The sequence below is a fragment of the Myotis davidii genome, unplaced genomic scaffold, assembly GCF_000327345.1.
Source record: "Myotis davidii unplaced genomic scaffold, ASM32734v1 scaffold573, whole genome shotgun sequence".
NCBI lineage: Eukaryota > Metazoa > Chordata > Mammalia > Chiroptera > Vespertilionidae > Myotis > Myotis davidii.
This window is the reverse complement of record NW_006285997.1, coordinates 3,381,669-3,397,053: the sequence shown is the minus strand read 5'-3', so window position 1 is coordinate 3,397,053 and position 15,385 is coordinate 3,381,669. Positions and strand designations below refer to the sequence as shown.

The 15,385-nt window shown below is 48.1% G+C and overlaps 1 protein-coding gene across 3 annotated transcripts in view; it reads right to left on the bottom strand.

Moving 5' to 3' along the window:
* Nucleotides 1-842: 842 nt before the first annotated feature.
* DPY19L1 (dpy-19 like 1 (C. elegans)) overlaps nt 843-15,385 on the bottom strand; it is a 52,114-nt gene continuing 37,571 nt past the window's right edge. For all 3 annotated transcript variants that reach the window (XM_015559707.1, XM_015559708.1, XM_015559709.1), the window contains 6 exons: nt 13,844-13,868; nt 12,882-13,001; nt 11,091-11,265; nt 9,878-9,977; nt 8,794-8,919; nt 843-3,501 (listed from right to left, as the gene is read on the bottom strand). In XM_015559707.1, coding sequence (XP_015415193.1) covers nt 3,345-3,501; nt 8,794-8,919; nt 9,878-9,977; nt 11,091-11,265; nt 12,882-13,001; nt 13,844-13,868 — 703 coding nt within the window. In that variant the 3' untranslated portion in view covers nt 843-3,344. The remainder of the gene's footprint in view (nt 3,502-8,793; nt 8,920-9,877; nt 9,978-11,090; nt 11,266-12,881; nt 13,002-13,843; nt 13,869-15,385) is intronic.

Genomic DNA, 15,385 nt, shown 5'->3' with positions numbered 1-15,385 from the left:
AAATGCCACAGACTGGATACCTTACAAACAGGAATCCATTTCCTACAGTCTGGAGGCTGGGAATCCGAGACCCAGGCGCCGGCTGAGTCCATGTCCGGTGAGAGCCTGGTTCCTGGTGCACAGACGGCACCTTGCAGCTGTGGCCACACAGTGGAAGGGGCAAGGGAGTGTTCCCTTTCATGTGGGCTCCGTCCTCATAACCTAATCCCCTTCCAAAGGCCCACCTCCTAACACAGTCACCTCAGGGTTAGGATTATTTCAACCTGTGAACTGGGGGACACATTCAGGCCACAGCAGCCCCATCATAGGCCCGTTGAATCAGAACCTCTGCAGGGGGGGCAGCAATCTGGGTTCAACAAGCCTCTAGGGATGCGAACTCCACACACTACATCTGAGAGCCCTGTATTATAAACTTCACCCCGGACGTCAGGTGTCACCGTGTAAAGAAATCATTACAGAGGTGTGAACTGACCCGCCGGTCTTTCCTCCAGGCAGGCAAGTACAGCTGACGCTGGCATCAAGCGAAAACATGGCGCTGCGACTGAGGAGAGGTCACGCGCCCACACTGTGGTTTAATGTACGAGCAAAAGCTTTCAGCGGCTCTGGAATTATCCCCACAATATGGCTTTAAAGAACGACTGTGTCCCTTGATGAAAATGATAAGCCATCTCAGTGGGCGATGCCACAGGTACAAGAAGAGCGTGGGCAAGCCCAGCGCCCCTCCCCAGGACGGAGCAGCTCCGCCCTGCCAGCCCTGCCCTCGGTTATCCGACGGCACCAGGAGGCCGGACACCCCGGGGTCAGGGAGGAAGCGAAAATAACAATAAACAACCAAGTCCTCCTCGTATTTTCATGATCTTTTTTATTGAACATACATAGTACATGTAAACAACCGGCATAAAAGTCATAAAAATACAACGCTCCTCTGTCACATCACCGTGGCCTGACGCACCCTCCCGTCTCCTCACCCGCCTCACTCTAACCTGCACTGCTTCTGCCAAGCGCTGCCAGGGGCTGAGCTTCTAGAAATACTGCCCCGGCTTCGTTTGTTCCCGTCAGAGCACAGCTGTCTTTATCGCCTCCTTGCCCATCCTTACCTTCCTTACACCAAAGCAAAAATATCTTTAAATGCTAAAAAATGTGTAAAATACTGAACTTCAATACTGTTTTGTCACATTTATGAAACCTACTACTACGCTGTGTTGCCATAAAAAGAGATTTAGAATCTGCAGCAGCGGCTGCTCCCGGACATGACCGTGACCGTGACGGTAACCCAGACAGAGCGGGCCGCGCAGCCCGAGGCCTGCCCACACCGCCGGCCGAAAAGCAGAACCAGAGCTCGCTGGGAGCCGTGTCAGAAATACTGACACACGTGACCTGGAATGGCACCAACGTGACCACTCTACCCTCCCCCAGCACAGGAAGCAGTGGCCACTGTATTTAATGTCCAATCATGACATGGGAACTTATTAGGAAGGAAATCACTGGAGGGGGGAGGAACAGAGAATAACTTTAAAAGTACCATTTCTTAAAAGTCTTGTACCCGCTGAATATACAAAAGAGCTGCATTTGGGTGGGAAACAGCTGCAGTCCCACACGCCCATCCTCGGGGGATTGGGTCCCTCTTCCCATTTTTCTGGATCATTGCAGCTTTGCTCAAATTCTCCTCCTCAGCCACAACTCCCCTGGCTACTTCCCAAGAAGTAAAAGTCACCCAGCAAATGGCAAAGGCGGGGAGAAGGGACAAGCACCTAAAGACAGGGCCAGAACGGGGGTACGGGGGGGGCAGACAGAGGGGCTGGAAGGACGTTCCCGGACCCAGGCCTGGGGCTACACGCTCAGGTCTGCTCTAAGCTGACCCGGCTGGTCCTTGGTCTGTGAGCAGGCAGAGACAAGAGTGATGCCTGGCTCCCGGGTGGGCACCGCACCCTCGCTGAGACTCGGGGCTCAGGGCGCTCCAGTGAGGCTAACGGGCCTGTGGTTCGAGGACGCTGCATAACTTAATGTGCAGTCCGCCAGAGGCATGGTTTGCTTAGAATTTAAAATCTTAAAACCGTTTCTCAGAGCTACAAGGATTCACTGTTCTGAAAAATCTCATTTCACACAACTTCTAGAAAACAAAAATTCATAGGAGGAACTCAAAGGAGGTTTGGAAGTTTTTAAAAATAAAAATAAATAGGAAGAAAAATATAAAGAGGAAAGCTGAATATATTCATTCCTCACACTGAAATGGTTTTTAGAACCAAAATGGTAAGGCTTAAGGCTTTGTCTTATTAAAGACAGGCAATTTTAAAAGTAAAATATAAAAACTCCATTCAATATTATTATTCATTTACTTTCTGACAGAAAAATTAGTCATGTTGTAGTATTTCTTAATAGTAACAGAAAAGCTACCACACACTACAGTCTATTGTTCCACTGTAAATTATGTCTACAGAAATATACATTAGTTTCTGGATGTATTACATTTGAGGTTGTTCAAAATAGTTTTTCTTAAAACTACAATTAAACATGAAAAATTTTAAAAGTGGTTTAAAGGTATTAAAATATACACATTTGAATAATACTAAAAATGAGAAAATATACACTCGCCATTAAATATTTTTAAACCAAGAATAAGTACTTGATAAGGAACTAACTGAGTAAATACCACTGATTTGACAAAGAATGTTGGGCGGGGGGAGAGGAAGGAGGGAGAAGAAACGCTAACACCACACTGTTGGCTGGCACAGCAATGGACCTGGCCATTCTGTCTTAGAGTCTGGATTATTAATGGGCAGGAAATGCTTCGTTAACAAGAGCAACAAGGAATGAAAGCACACGGAGAAGGGAAGTAAACAGGTAATCCCACCCAGCAACCGCCCCTGGCAGCCCTGTCTACCCTTATGACAGGAACCAGCAGGGCTGAGGAGCGCCAGTGATCACTGGCATGTCCCAAAGACAAGAGCAAGAGGCAGATGCAAAAGCCAGGGCATTAATGGTCCATAAGCTGTGAAATCAGACCCCACTGAGTTCAGAATTGACCATATTTTCATATCATCTTTGTCATCACCTATTTATTTTGTAGACAGGTAGCTTTGCTCCTTTTAGCACAAATGTTTAAGTCAAATACAAGCATATACTCATTTGCATAGCAAATTTTAAGGGGTGCATTGAAATAGTACCCAATTCATAGTGGTATACATACTTTTACAATCAGAATGACACTCGAATAGACCAAATAAAACACTGTCCTATTTGAAAACAGTTAGCTATAAAAGTTTTTGGGATCTGCTTAAAAACAAGGCATGAGTTATTAGCAAAACGTTAAAACCATGAGTGGTGCCCTTCTCTGTAGGCCGCGGTCATTCTCCTATAACTTCTAAGACTTTGTAAACACTGTTCTGGAACACGGTGGTGAAGTGCGGCTCGGAGTCCTTCACCAGGAGGTTACATAAGGGCGGCTTCCCAGCGTTGGCGGGGTCCTCCACATCCCAAATCTCGGGCATGCTGCAGCCGGGCCTGGAAGATTCACACACAGGGAACCAGGGGGCGTCAGAAGGCGCAGGTGAAGCAGGGCACACACTGTCTATCCTGCCCTCCCTCCTTTCACCTGCTCCACGTCAACTAACTGAGTTTAAAAAATCCAGTCAGAGTAATTTACGCTTATGTGAGCCGCCCTCAGTCCTCCTTAGAACAAGGAGGAACACAGCAAAGCTAATGCTAAAGAAACAGATCTACAAAGTATGTGAATGCAGTGATGGGGAAAGAGCTTGGTTACCTTCTGCCTCAGCTACTTACCAAAACGTGCATTTGGACAGTTTGCTCAGCCTCACCCCCACATTTCCAAAATGGGAAATACCCCTGGCTTGACTGTGTATAAGGATTAATAGAGACACTGTATCTGGCATGGTAACCAGCACGTAGGAAGACGTAATCTATTACATTAATTTTACAAATTTTAATTGGCAAGTATACTTAGTTCATATTTATGCAACTTTCCATAAACTATTCCAGAATGAGCCAACTTTAAGAAAATGCAGTAGTGTTAAACTCACATCTTAACTGAACCCATAATTCAATCTTGAAAACGACATATTTTTTTTAAAGAACAGTTTAAGTAAAATTGGTATTATGTGATATTTGCCCAAATAAGATTAAGATCTTCACGATAACTCGAACATTTATTTTAAAACTAAAATTGTTGGCTTTTGTTACAGTTCACAATTTCCTTTTAAAGATTTTTATATTATACTCCAAAATACCAGTCTTTTCTTTTAGAGCTTATGACTTTTCTCTTGTTCAAGGAATTCTTCCATGCCACACTATCGTGAACACGTACATTGTGTATTCTCCCATAAAAGTTTTAAGTTTGCTGTGTGCATTTAGACCTAGAACTCATCTGTAATTAATTTCCTGTATGGTGTGAGGTAGAGATTTGATTTTAAATTTTTCCATACAGAAAGCCCAGTAGCTCTTGGTCCAATTATTGCTTATCAAATCCATCCTCACATGCCCACTGTTCAGTAAGTGACACATTACTTTCCAATTTATATTGCCTAATACTTATAATCACTAAAGTAATCATTGATTCAGCAAGGACTAAAAACTGGATGTAAAAGATACCTGGTGAAACGCTGTTGAGAAAGAGGATGAACAAACGGCCTCTACATACCACTATAGATTTCTTATTAATAATAAAGGAAAGCTGTCTCCTTAAACTAGAGAGAGTGGGACATGCTTCAATCACGTGAAGGGACTTAGCCTCACGGATGACGGAACAGAGGGATGTGCACTCCCAGGGGACACGGAATGGGAAGCGCAACCACTTCTCTGCCAAACTGAGCCTCGTCCAGAGGATCGAAGGGCGTGTCACATGTGGAACGTGCTTACAAGACGCTGGCCCCATTCATAAAACAGAAAAGGTGAATGCAAGTTCACAATCTTCTATTCGCTTTGAGAAATTTAAAAAATAAAAACGACAAAAAATACCCTCTCTTTTCTCCTGCAAGCAGGGAGCTGAGGAGCTGGGAGTTTCTGCTTGCTGTGTAGTTCACTCTCTGCTGCCACTGGCCTGCAGTGTGGTAACAGCCTGGCCTCAGCTCCTGGGAGAAAACGAGAAGGCACACAAGCCGAGCCCCGACATGTGTGTGCTCAGTGTCGGCAGATACTAACCTGGGGGATAACAGGTTAGAGAAAGTCACTTCCTCCGCTTCCTGCCTCCCCACTTCTGCTGAACACACACAAGGGCAAGTCAAGGAGAAATTATAGAGCGTTGACAACTCAGGTTTTGTCATAGTTGCTTCACTTCTTTCTCAGAGAAAAAGCCATTCCCAGTAAGTCCCTTTATTCCCAACGCAACCCCACTCCCTACTCCCCACCAGGAGGCGAGCACAGTGGCGGAATGCAATCCTTTCTCTTTTCACAGCATCTTTACTGAGAGGTAATCAATCATCCAGAAAGTGTCAGAACAGACCTATCAAATAAAACATGGAAGTCAGCGTCCCCTCCCGGGCCACCCTCAGAGGTGGCTTCTGCGAAGAGCCCCGCACACACTCTGCCAGACTTTTTCTTCTGGTTCGGACACAGGCACGGGGAGGCACGGCATTTACGTGGGCTGATGCCCCGGGCTGCTTTTACACAAATGAGATTGTTCTGGGACTCCTCACTGCCAATAAAATGTGGCCCTTTTCCATCTCATTACATAAAGACCAGCTTTCCTCCTTTTAATTGTCGCTGGTCCTCCTGTGCATTACGTAACCACGCTTACGGGTGGATGTTTAACTGTTTCCCACGTTACCATAATAAAGCGGTGCTTGCATAAACATTTCTGTGCCTCTATCCTTCTGCAAGCTAAGCTTCTAGAAGCAGCACTATCACCCTGACAAAGGGCTACACAACTTTCACGTTGCCTCCGTCCAAGGATCTCCACGGGAGGTTTCCCCAACGAGTGTTCCTGTGCAGTGTTTGGTGCACATTTTTGCACACCGTGGCTGACAGCAGATTCTACCGACACTGAGCACACACATGACGGGGCTCGGCTTGTGTGCCTTCTCGTTTTCTCCCAGGAGCTGAGGCCAGGCTGTTACCACACTGCAGGCCAATGGCAGCAGAGGGTGAACTACACAGCAAGCAGAAACTCCCAGCCCCTGAGCTCCCTGCTTGCAGGAGAAGAGAGGCAGAGCTGCCTCTGGGAGACTGTCTGTCCAAGTGTAACATCCTTGAGTCCCTATCAAGTTCCCAAAGTCTCCCCAGGCCAGCCGGCTACATCTTCAAACAGCATCAGTGAAAACCTGAATAATTTTCTTCTGAATTCATGTATTTTAATTTCATGTCAACTGTATTATTGGGACTAATGAGAAAGAAAGCAGAGAACTGAGAGTAGTTAATTAAAAGCTCATCTATAACTCGCATTTGAGTGATTTTCGTACATGTTATTGGAACACGGAGTGTCAAGAAATAAGGAGTAATTAAGGCACACAATTAAGCCCCTTGTAAATGAGATCATATAATTTAGGGCTCACCCAAGTGCTGGGCATGAACCGAACACTAGATAAATATTAGTCCCCGTCCTTTGTTCTCGTATGTGAGCTCCCCATTCGCTCCTCTGTTCTGACAGGTTGCTCTGTCCCCGTGGCACACAGGTGTCTCGGCCCGACATGGCTGAGCTGGGAGCCAGGGCCCAGGCGGGGGAGAAGGAAGAGCCCAATGCGGGTGGAAAGTCTGCCAAGAAACCCCGTCCATCCCATGGCCACGGCAGGCCTCGCCATCAGTCTTTCTCCCTGCCTCCTCTCTGAGCGCCTGTTTGCTTCCCTATCAGAACGAAAGCACAGTGTGCGTTTTGTTTCAAGGACTAAGCCCTGAGATTTAGCGTCAGTCTGGTGCAATCTTGCAGCAGATCGAGTGTTGTTTTAGTAATGGAGTGGGGATAACAGGTTAGAGAAAGTCACTTCCGCCGCTTCCTGCCTCCCCACTTCTGCTGAACAAACACAAGGGCAAGTCAAGGTCCCCATGGGACTCCAGCACCTCCACCGTCCACCTCTGAGTCTTGGTGATGGCAACAAGCTCTGTCTAGATGGGTGATTCACTGCTGATGTTTAGGGTGCAGATTAACTGCCTGAATAAATTCCTAAAGTTGTCTTCTCCCCCGTCATGTACAGAAAGCAGTGCTCTGCTATTAGTACGTGAACTACTATACCCACGCACATCCCGGGCGCTCCCACAGACCTCAGCACCGACCCACACTATTCGGCAAGGGTCCAGGGAAACACGAAGACTCTTGAACCACGGCTCGTCATTAGCTTGGGTGGGGGGCGGAGCATGAAACATGACATTTCTGTCCCAGGAAACTACCGCTGCCTCAGGCTGGCAGAGCCTTGGGAGTGAGGCCGAGGCACAAAGCAGACCCCAGCAGGGTGGAAATCGCCGTCAAAAAATGGAGTGCTGGCCGGTGTGGCTCAGTGGCTGCGCGTCGACCTATGAACCAGGATTCCCAGTCAGGGCACATGCCCGAGTTATGGGCTCAGTGCCCAGTGTGGGGCATGCAGATCAAAGATTCTGTCTCATCATGGATGTTTCTATCTCTCTCTCCCTCTCCCTTCCTCTCTGAAATCAATAAAAATATATTTTTTAAAAGGAATACTTCTGACGGCAGATGTCAGCCCCATCCAGTTATTACAAAGTCCTCATAGAAGTATGAGAAGAGTTAAGAGTTTTCTGCCCTAAATTTACCCAACGAAGTTAGTTAAGATGGGTATACGAATTTCATATACATTCTTATGTTCAAAAAGACTTCAAGCATTTTCTAAAACATGACTCAAAGAACAATAACATTTTCCATAAATCCTGATTCAAGTCAAGTCGCTTGGGACATATTCACAGAAAAACCATTCAACTATCAACAACCGTTCGAGTTTTCTGGTGGGCAATGCTGACCAACCGTGTCCCAGAATTGCTTTCCCTCCTGAGTCCATATATAATCAGTGTGTCTGAACACCCGTGTGTACCACGGAAATACATGGTGAGTAAGTAGGACCAAGCCACCGACACAGCAATCTCCTGCCGGCTTCTGTTCAGCTGAAGAGCAGTGAGAATGAGCAGCATCCCATAAACATCCCCGGTTTCTGGTGAGACGCTCCCGTCCTTGCTCCGCCGGGAGCCCATGCTTTGGTGTGTCAGCAGCAAGCTGCTGTTATCGGCTTCCAGCCGCCCAGGACAGCTAACAGTCCACCGTGGAGCTCACAGCAGCTCTGAGGGTCTTACTAACTCTTGCTGCTTACATCCTTAGTGAGCGGCTCTTGAAAACAGGCATTTTTTAAAACGATGAACCCAAGAGCATACAGGTCAGAGTAAAAGTAGCCATTTTCCCACTCAAATCCGATGTGGAAACAGCAGAGAGGTTTTGTCTAAGCTGCAGGGTGGCAGGGATGGGGGGACAAAGGAGGCCCTGACACTCAGCGCTTCCCCACGTCATCACGACCAGACTCTCCATGTGGTCTCAGACTCTGCAAGTCTTTTGGGAGAAAATACATCCAATGTGAAATAAAGGATTTAAAAAACATCACAGGCAAATATTAATAATTCGGGAAATTATCAATCAGCGCCTGTATACTGCCTTTAAGGAAGTGTACACGGGCCAATCATTATAAAGAAACAGATATCTGTAATGACAGAAGGAGAAAACTCCAATTCAAACCATTACCTTACAAATATTTCCCCTTATACTTGGCTAAATGCTGTACCACCCGCACGACTTAATGAAGCGCTCGCCCAGGAGCCCGGCCTGACGCTCATGGCCATCAAACATGTACTCACTTGGATCTCCGCACGCACCACGACTCTTCCAGGATGTAGTAATTCACTTGTAACTTGACCAGCTCTCGCTTCACTTCTTCAGCTGCTTTCCGGCTATACATGGAGTACACTATTTTCGTTCTGGCTCTTTAAAGAAAAATTGAGCAGAAGATTGTGAGATTAAACGGGGCTGGGAGAAGGCACCAGGGAGGCTGGGCCAGGAGACGCCCCACAGGAGCCCACTCAGGGCATCGGGAGGGAGGTCGGAAGGGGAGGAGGGGGCACCGGACCTGGGAGAGGGGTTCCCACACTTGGGCTTTCTGGCTGTTTGCTTGGTTTTGTTCTAAGGCGTCACTCTCACAAGTAAGAGGGGGTGGGAGGCGCCCAAGCACAAGATGGGCTCCTTCGCGCTGCACCAGCCCAGCCCTGACCCCGACAGTCAGCGGGCAGCGGCTCTCCATTTCGTCCCTAGGTTTGTAAAAGCTAAAATTATTCAACATACTGCTCTGGAAATTAGCTTGCCAGGAATAATTTTTTTTTAATCATGAAAAGCTTTTTATTTATAAAATGTATATCCCACTGCTATTACCAGGATTCACCCAGTCCCTTAGGAAAGGAACAACATGACCTACCCTAGGAAACGCACGGAGATGGCGTCTATTTCCTTTTCAGAGAGAGCATACTTTATGTTTTTAAGAAAAACAGTAAAAAACAAAACAAAATCATTTTAACAGGTTATCCTGGTGAAAACCAGAATAAAAGCCTCTTTGAATGGAATTCCAGAAAAATGGGCCGTGAGAAAACCTTCACAGAAGCTACAGGCGAAGGAGTCTCCGGGAGCCGAGGACGAGTGATAACCTAATGTCTGGGATTCGTGACCCGACTGGGCTGACACGCGGGACTTCCTCAGTACCTGGTGAGATGATGAGCCCGGAGGGTGGGCTGTACTGCCCGACGGAGCCTCACGCTTTGCAAGTAACGCAGCATCTCACCAGCATTCCTCCCACCTCGGTAAGTCCCAGCTCACCCCGTCCTTCCTGAAACCTTATTCTGCTGCCCCCACACAATGAGTATGAAATGTGTTTTCAGGGTGAGAATCGTGTACCTCAGTCCTGCATCTTCATAATGTGGATGGTTGACAACGGGCCGAAGTGCAGAGAGTTTCACACTCGCCATCGTGGGCATGGCGCCCGCAAACACCGCGTCTGCAAAGCAGGAGCCACGTCTTAGGAGGACACTCAACTCAAAGAAGCGGAGCCCAGCTGAAGGAGCTGCAGCCCAGAGAGGTGGCCACTGAACCACCCAGGGCAGCCAGAGTGGAGCCCGACGGCTGATAAAGTAGCAGCCGACACCCGGCTCCGTGAGGCCTTCTCCTCGGGAGACAGAGCCTCATCATCTCATATCGGGGGTTTTTGTGTTTTGTTTATTGTAAACATCTTGGGTATCTTTCCTGGTTCTAGGAAAGAAGTAACAAATTGACTCAGAAACTTTTATAGAACCAAGAAATTCTGAAGATGATTTCATATTCAGTCATTTGATACTCGAATGACAACAAAATCTTCCTCTTTAAACATAAAGATCCCATGAGTTCATTTCAAGAAGGAATTTGGCTAAAATTAAAAATTCATGAAGAAAACAAACATAAAAATTATTTTAAATTGTGGCATGTAAAACTTTAAAAAAGTTGGAATGTATGGAAAACAGTAAAATTAATGACTAAAAAAATAAGCCTCGCATTTCCTTTGCAAACCACTTAAGCAAGACTGACACCTTGCCCAGCCCGCGTGGCTCAGTGGCTGAGAACTGGCCTATGAACCTGGAAGTTATTGTTCCATTCCTGGTCAGGGCATATGCTAGGGTTGTGGGCTCAATTTCCAGCACAAGGCATGTTGTATGGAAAACAGTAAAATTAATGACTAAAAAAATAAGCCTCGCATTTCCTTTGCAAACCACTTAAGCAAGACTGACACCTTGCCCAGCCCGCGTGGCTCAGTGGCTGAGAACTGGCCTATGAACCTGGAAGTTATTGTTCCATTCCTGGTCAGGGCATATGCTAGGATTGTGGGCTCAATTTCCAGCACGAGGCATGCAGGAGGCAGCCGATCAATGGTTCTCACATCATCGATGTTTCTATCTCCCTCTCCTTCTCCCTTCTTCTCTGAAATCAATAAAAATATTTTTTTAAAAAAGACTGACATCTCTCTTCTGGATAATCCATGAGCAGCACTGCCTAGAAAGAGTAAAGCTATTGGCAGTTACTCGGTTCAGGGTTTTGCAGTGCATGTAAAATTTGGGAAAAACACTACTTTTCTTTTTACCTGGTTTGGTACTATATTTGATCCATTCTATAAGTTCTTCTTGTGGCAAATTGCTGAATTCCCCTACAATATTCCACTGGGTTTGCAGATTTGCGGAACCTTGTATCGACATTGCTGCTAACAGAGCAAAAACAACAGCACCCGGGTGTACTTTGCAAAAGAGCCATCCAAAGAGCTGAAACGAAGTCAAAGACACACGGGCAGTTAACTGTCAGTAGGAAGCAGCATGTTTCCAACACACACACGATCTTCCCAGAGAACAGCACAGTCTCTGCGAGGCCCCGACAAAGCATGGATTACCCCACGGAAAAGTTCCAGAAACAGTGCCGTGGAAATCAAAGGACCCTCCCACCAGCACTTACACTAGTGGGCCGAGATTTAAGCAGCTCTTCTCTCTCAACTTGCTCGCTCTACTCCCTATCAGGCCAGGCCAGGCCAGGCCCACTGCAAAATGAGAACCGGGGCCCCTTGCTCAAAGATTATGAAGATCACAAAAGCCACAGCAGAGCATGGAGCTCGGTGCAGGGTCCTTCCCAGGCGGCTGTGCGTGGAGCACCCACCCGGAGAGGCCAGCCAGGGGCACCTAGGACCATAGTCTCACTGGGGGGTGGAGGGTGGGGGGTGGAGGTGGGGAGGGAGGAGGGATGCAGGGAAAGCTTCCAGCCAGCCTCCTCTTCTGTCCGGGCTGCTGGGCACAGGGGGAGAAACAGCAGTCTCCCTGCATCGACCCTCAGAAAGCAGTGCCTCTCAACCCTAACAATACTCTGCCTGGGAACCGGAGGCCGGCTGGTGGCTTCCTTATTAGGATGGTCCGCTCTCAGTAACAACAGGTGCCGCTGTCATTCTCTCCCAAAGATTACTCCCAAAGACACATACAGAAATGGTGCTTTTAGGTGTTCCACCCACTGCTCTACCCTCCTCCCCAGAGCGTGGTTAGATGCTAATACTGCTAAGTTGAAAAGAGGTGCTGTTCCACAGAGGGCCACTTGATTGATGTAAAGGGGACACGGTGGCCCTAGCCGTTTGGCTCAGTGGATAGAGCATCAGCCTGCAGACTGAAGGGTCCTGGGTTCGATTCCAGTCAAGGGCACATGCCTAGGTTGCAGGCTCTATGCGCAGGCTGCAGGCTCGATCCCCAGGAGGGGACGTGCAGGAGGCAGCAGATCAATGATTCACTCTCATCACTGATGTTTCTCTCTCTCTCTCCCTCTCCCTTTCTCTCTGAAATCAATAAAAAAATTTTTTTTAAAAAAAGAAAAGGTAACTCGGTGGAAGCATAAATCTGTGACTACAGAGCAAGGAGGCAGGTATCCAGGAAAAGTAAGCAGCAAATAACCAGCAGGCTTCAGCTCAATTTTAAAAGGGAACGCACTGAAGCTAGGGATACACTGTGCACACGTGTTCTCAATGAAAACATGGTAAAGCTCAATACTGAAAAACATGCAACTTGAAAGTACATATCAAATAAAATCAATTGTTACAATACTTTACAATATGAATGTCAAAGCAAACAAATTATTTCTACAATTAAGCTCTGCTTCCCATCAACATCTGTAGTAACCATTCCTGAATTCACTGCACTGCTGTTGTTTGTCAAGGACTATTCTAGAAGTTAGGAGATAGAACATGATCAGCTTTGGCTTTTTGGAATAATCAGTACAAAACCATGGAAGAGCTTCAATGATAATCACTTAAGAACTCTGGGTAATTCAATATTGTCTTAGGGACCCTCAACAACAAAGGCTGTGAAGTTTTCACAGCGGCTACCACGCCAAGGAGCCACGGCCTTACCTGTCTCGAGCAGATTAGGGAAGCCATGACACACATGTGTGGTGTCAGGAAGAGTTTCAGTCTCATGATTAAAATACCGAGGGCTGTGTACGCGACCAGCTGCAGTGCATGGTACACCAGCTGGAAGGAAAGGAGACAGGTTCACTCCTACTGTCTGACGTTTGAGACTATAGCGTCAAAACGGTGGACACACGGAAAAGGGTACTGCTTCTTAGTAACAACACTCTCATTTCTGAAATAAACAAGCCTTCACATTCACTGTCCAACTTCTCCCCTCTGTCTGAGGGCTCCAATTCCGTCACTGAGGCACATTTCTGAATCTACCTCTCGCTACCAGGTCCCGGCGGGAGCGGCAACCAGCTGCGGTTCAAGCTCCCAGCGCTCTGCCCTGGCCCAGCCATCAGACCCAGGAGGGAACGGGCACTGCAGCATCACTAGCTGCAGGCGCCAGGCTTGTGCTAAGAGAGCAGATCGTGAGGCCTCATCAGAAGGAAAAAAGGGTAATTCTTGTAACTGAGTGGGGTGGCAGAAGTTAACAGACATATTGTGATCATTTCGCAATGTATGTACATTCGAATCATGTGTTGTAGCTCAAACTATAATATAATGTTATATGTCAATTATATCTCAATTTAAAAAGAAAAGTAAGGGGAAAAACCCCGGCTGAATCACCAGGAGCTGGGAGTAGCAGCAGTCACATCTCCGAAGCCCGGGCAAGGTGAGCCGAGGGGAAAGCAATCCCAACCCGCGTGCCTCTGAATGGTTCCAGAAATGAACGCCACCCCCGTGGGGATCCCACAGGGGACCACGTGAGTTTCGTACTTAACAGTGACCAGTCCCGCCTGTCGCCTTCTCAGCAAACACGTGAGGCCTCGTCTATAGAGGAGTAGTGACATTACTAATAAACTCAGAAGGTGGGACGAGGAAAAAAGTCCAAATGTATACAAACATTAAGTCTTTACCTCTCCGTGCTCACACTGGTGGTTTCTGCAATGGGAAAAGAAACACTACTATTAAATCACAGTGGGAGCACTTCCTTCAATTGTTTGCATCTTTATCTTACAAATGTGAGTTTTACAGCTCCTGTAATAGTCCCTCAGGGCGCATCTATGTAAAGCAAAATAACTAACAGTGATAAACCCAAGCCAGGCTGCAGCCCTTTAAGACAGTTTCTTGGGAAAGAAATGGCAATGCTGCTCGTGCCGTAGACTTGATGCCAGGCACGTTTACCAGGCCGACGGGACACGTGGGGAGCCAGCCCTCACTGCAGCCGTCCCAGCAGAGCGGACTGAGAGGAGCTCCGAGGCCTGCGGTACCAAACCCTGCCTCCCTCCCCCATGCTCCCTCAGCTCCCCCTGAACTGTAGCTGCTACGGAGACCATTTAGGAAGCCACATAGATTTTTTCAGCAGCATCTCTGGAATACAAATAGCCTCAAAATCCCGTCTTTAGCTTTGACAGCTTGAACTTCCCAAGGAGGATGTGTGCATGAAGACTCACACATCCTCCACCGACCCCACCCCGCGCCCCGCCCTACAAATGCCGTCACAGTCCTGAGAGCAACCTTGAACATGGGAATCCGGGCACGCCACACCCTGCCCAAACCCTCCACTGGGTCCTCAGGTAACGGAGAAACTCAAATCCCTAACACGCTGCCCACCGCCTTCCTAAGCTGGGCCCCACTCCTCATCCTGGGGTCACAGCCCCTCTTGATCACCAAGCTCTAGTTACACAACTCATGCTCCTCCTGCCAACCTAGAGGCGCCCTGCCCCCCGATTCGGTCCCCCTCCTCGATCACTCCCACATCATCTCCCTGTTTTACCGCCTCATACAAGACACACTGTCATGGGTTTATTGACTATCATCTCTCCCCTACAAAACGAACCCCTCAGGAGGACAGGGTGCAAATCCATCCACATGCTCCATGTCACTGAGCACGGATGACACTGGACGTGGCGTGGAGAACAAGGTGGGAAATGCCCTTTGCCCCCATGCAGCTTACACAAAAGGGGAAGGAGAGGGAAAGCAAAGGACGGGGTCCGGTACTCACATCCCAAATTCACTCGTCTCTCCCGCCCGCTCCCCTTCTACACTGGCGTCCGACTCGGGCAGTCACGCCCAATGATGTGTCAGGGAGCCAGCCCTCAAAGCCCTGCCCTCCTCCGGTGACCCCGCTAGCCCCGTGAGCTCTGCAGTTACTTCCGCAGCCAGCGGTTCTCCCAGGGCTGCTCTGCATCTGGACAGGCCCGCCCTTCTCCCCCAGAGCTGCCTCACAGCTGTGGCTTCGTGTCTTGTCATCTGTACAAACCTTCAAGCTCTGGGAAAAACTCCGTCTCCAATGGAGAGAAACGTTGGCATTTATACCAGAAGCCTTCCCTGCCCTGCCCCACAACCCCTATCCCGCCCCACCCCACCTCCCACCCCCGCCAAAGGCTCCAGGAATAAACATGGCCACAGCCACGGCCACGGCCACGGCCACAGCCGTTTCTAAATGAGAACGAGGA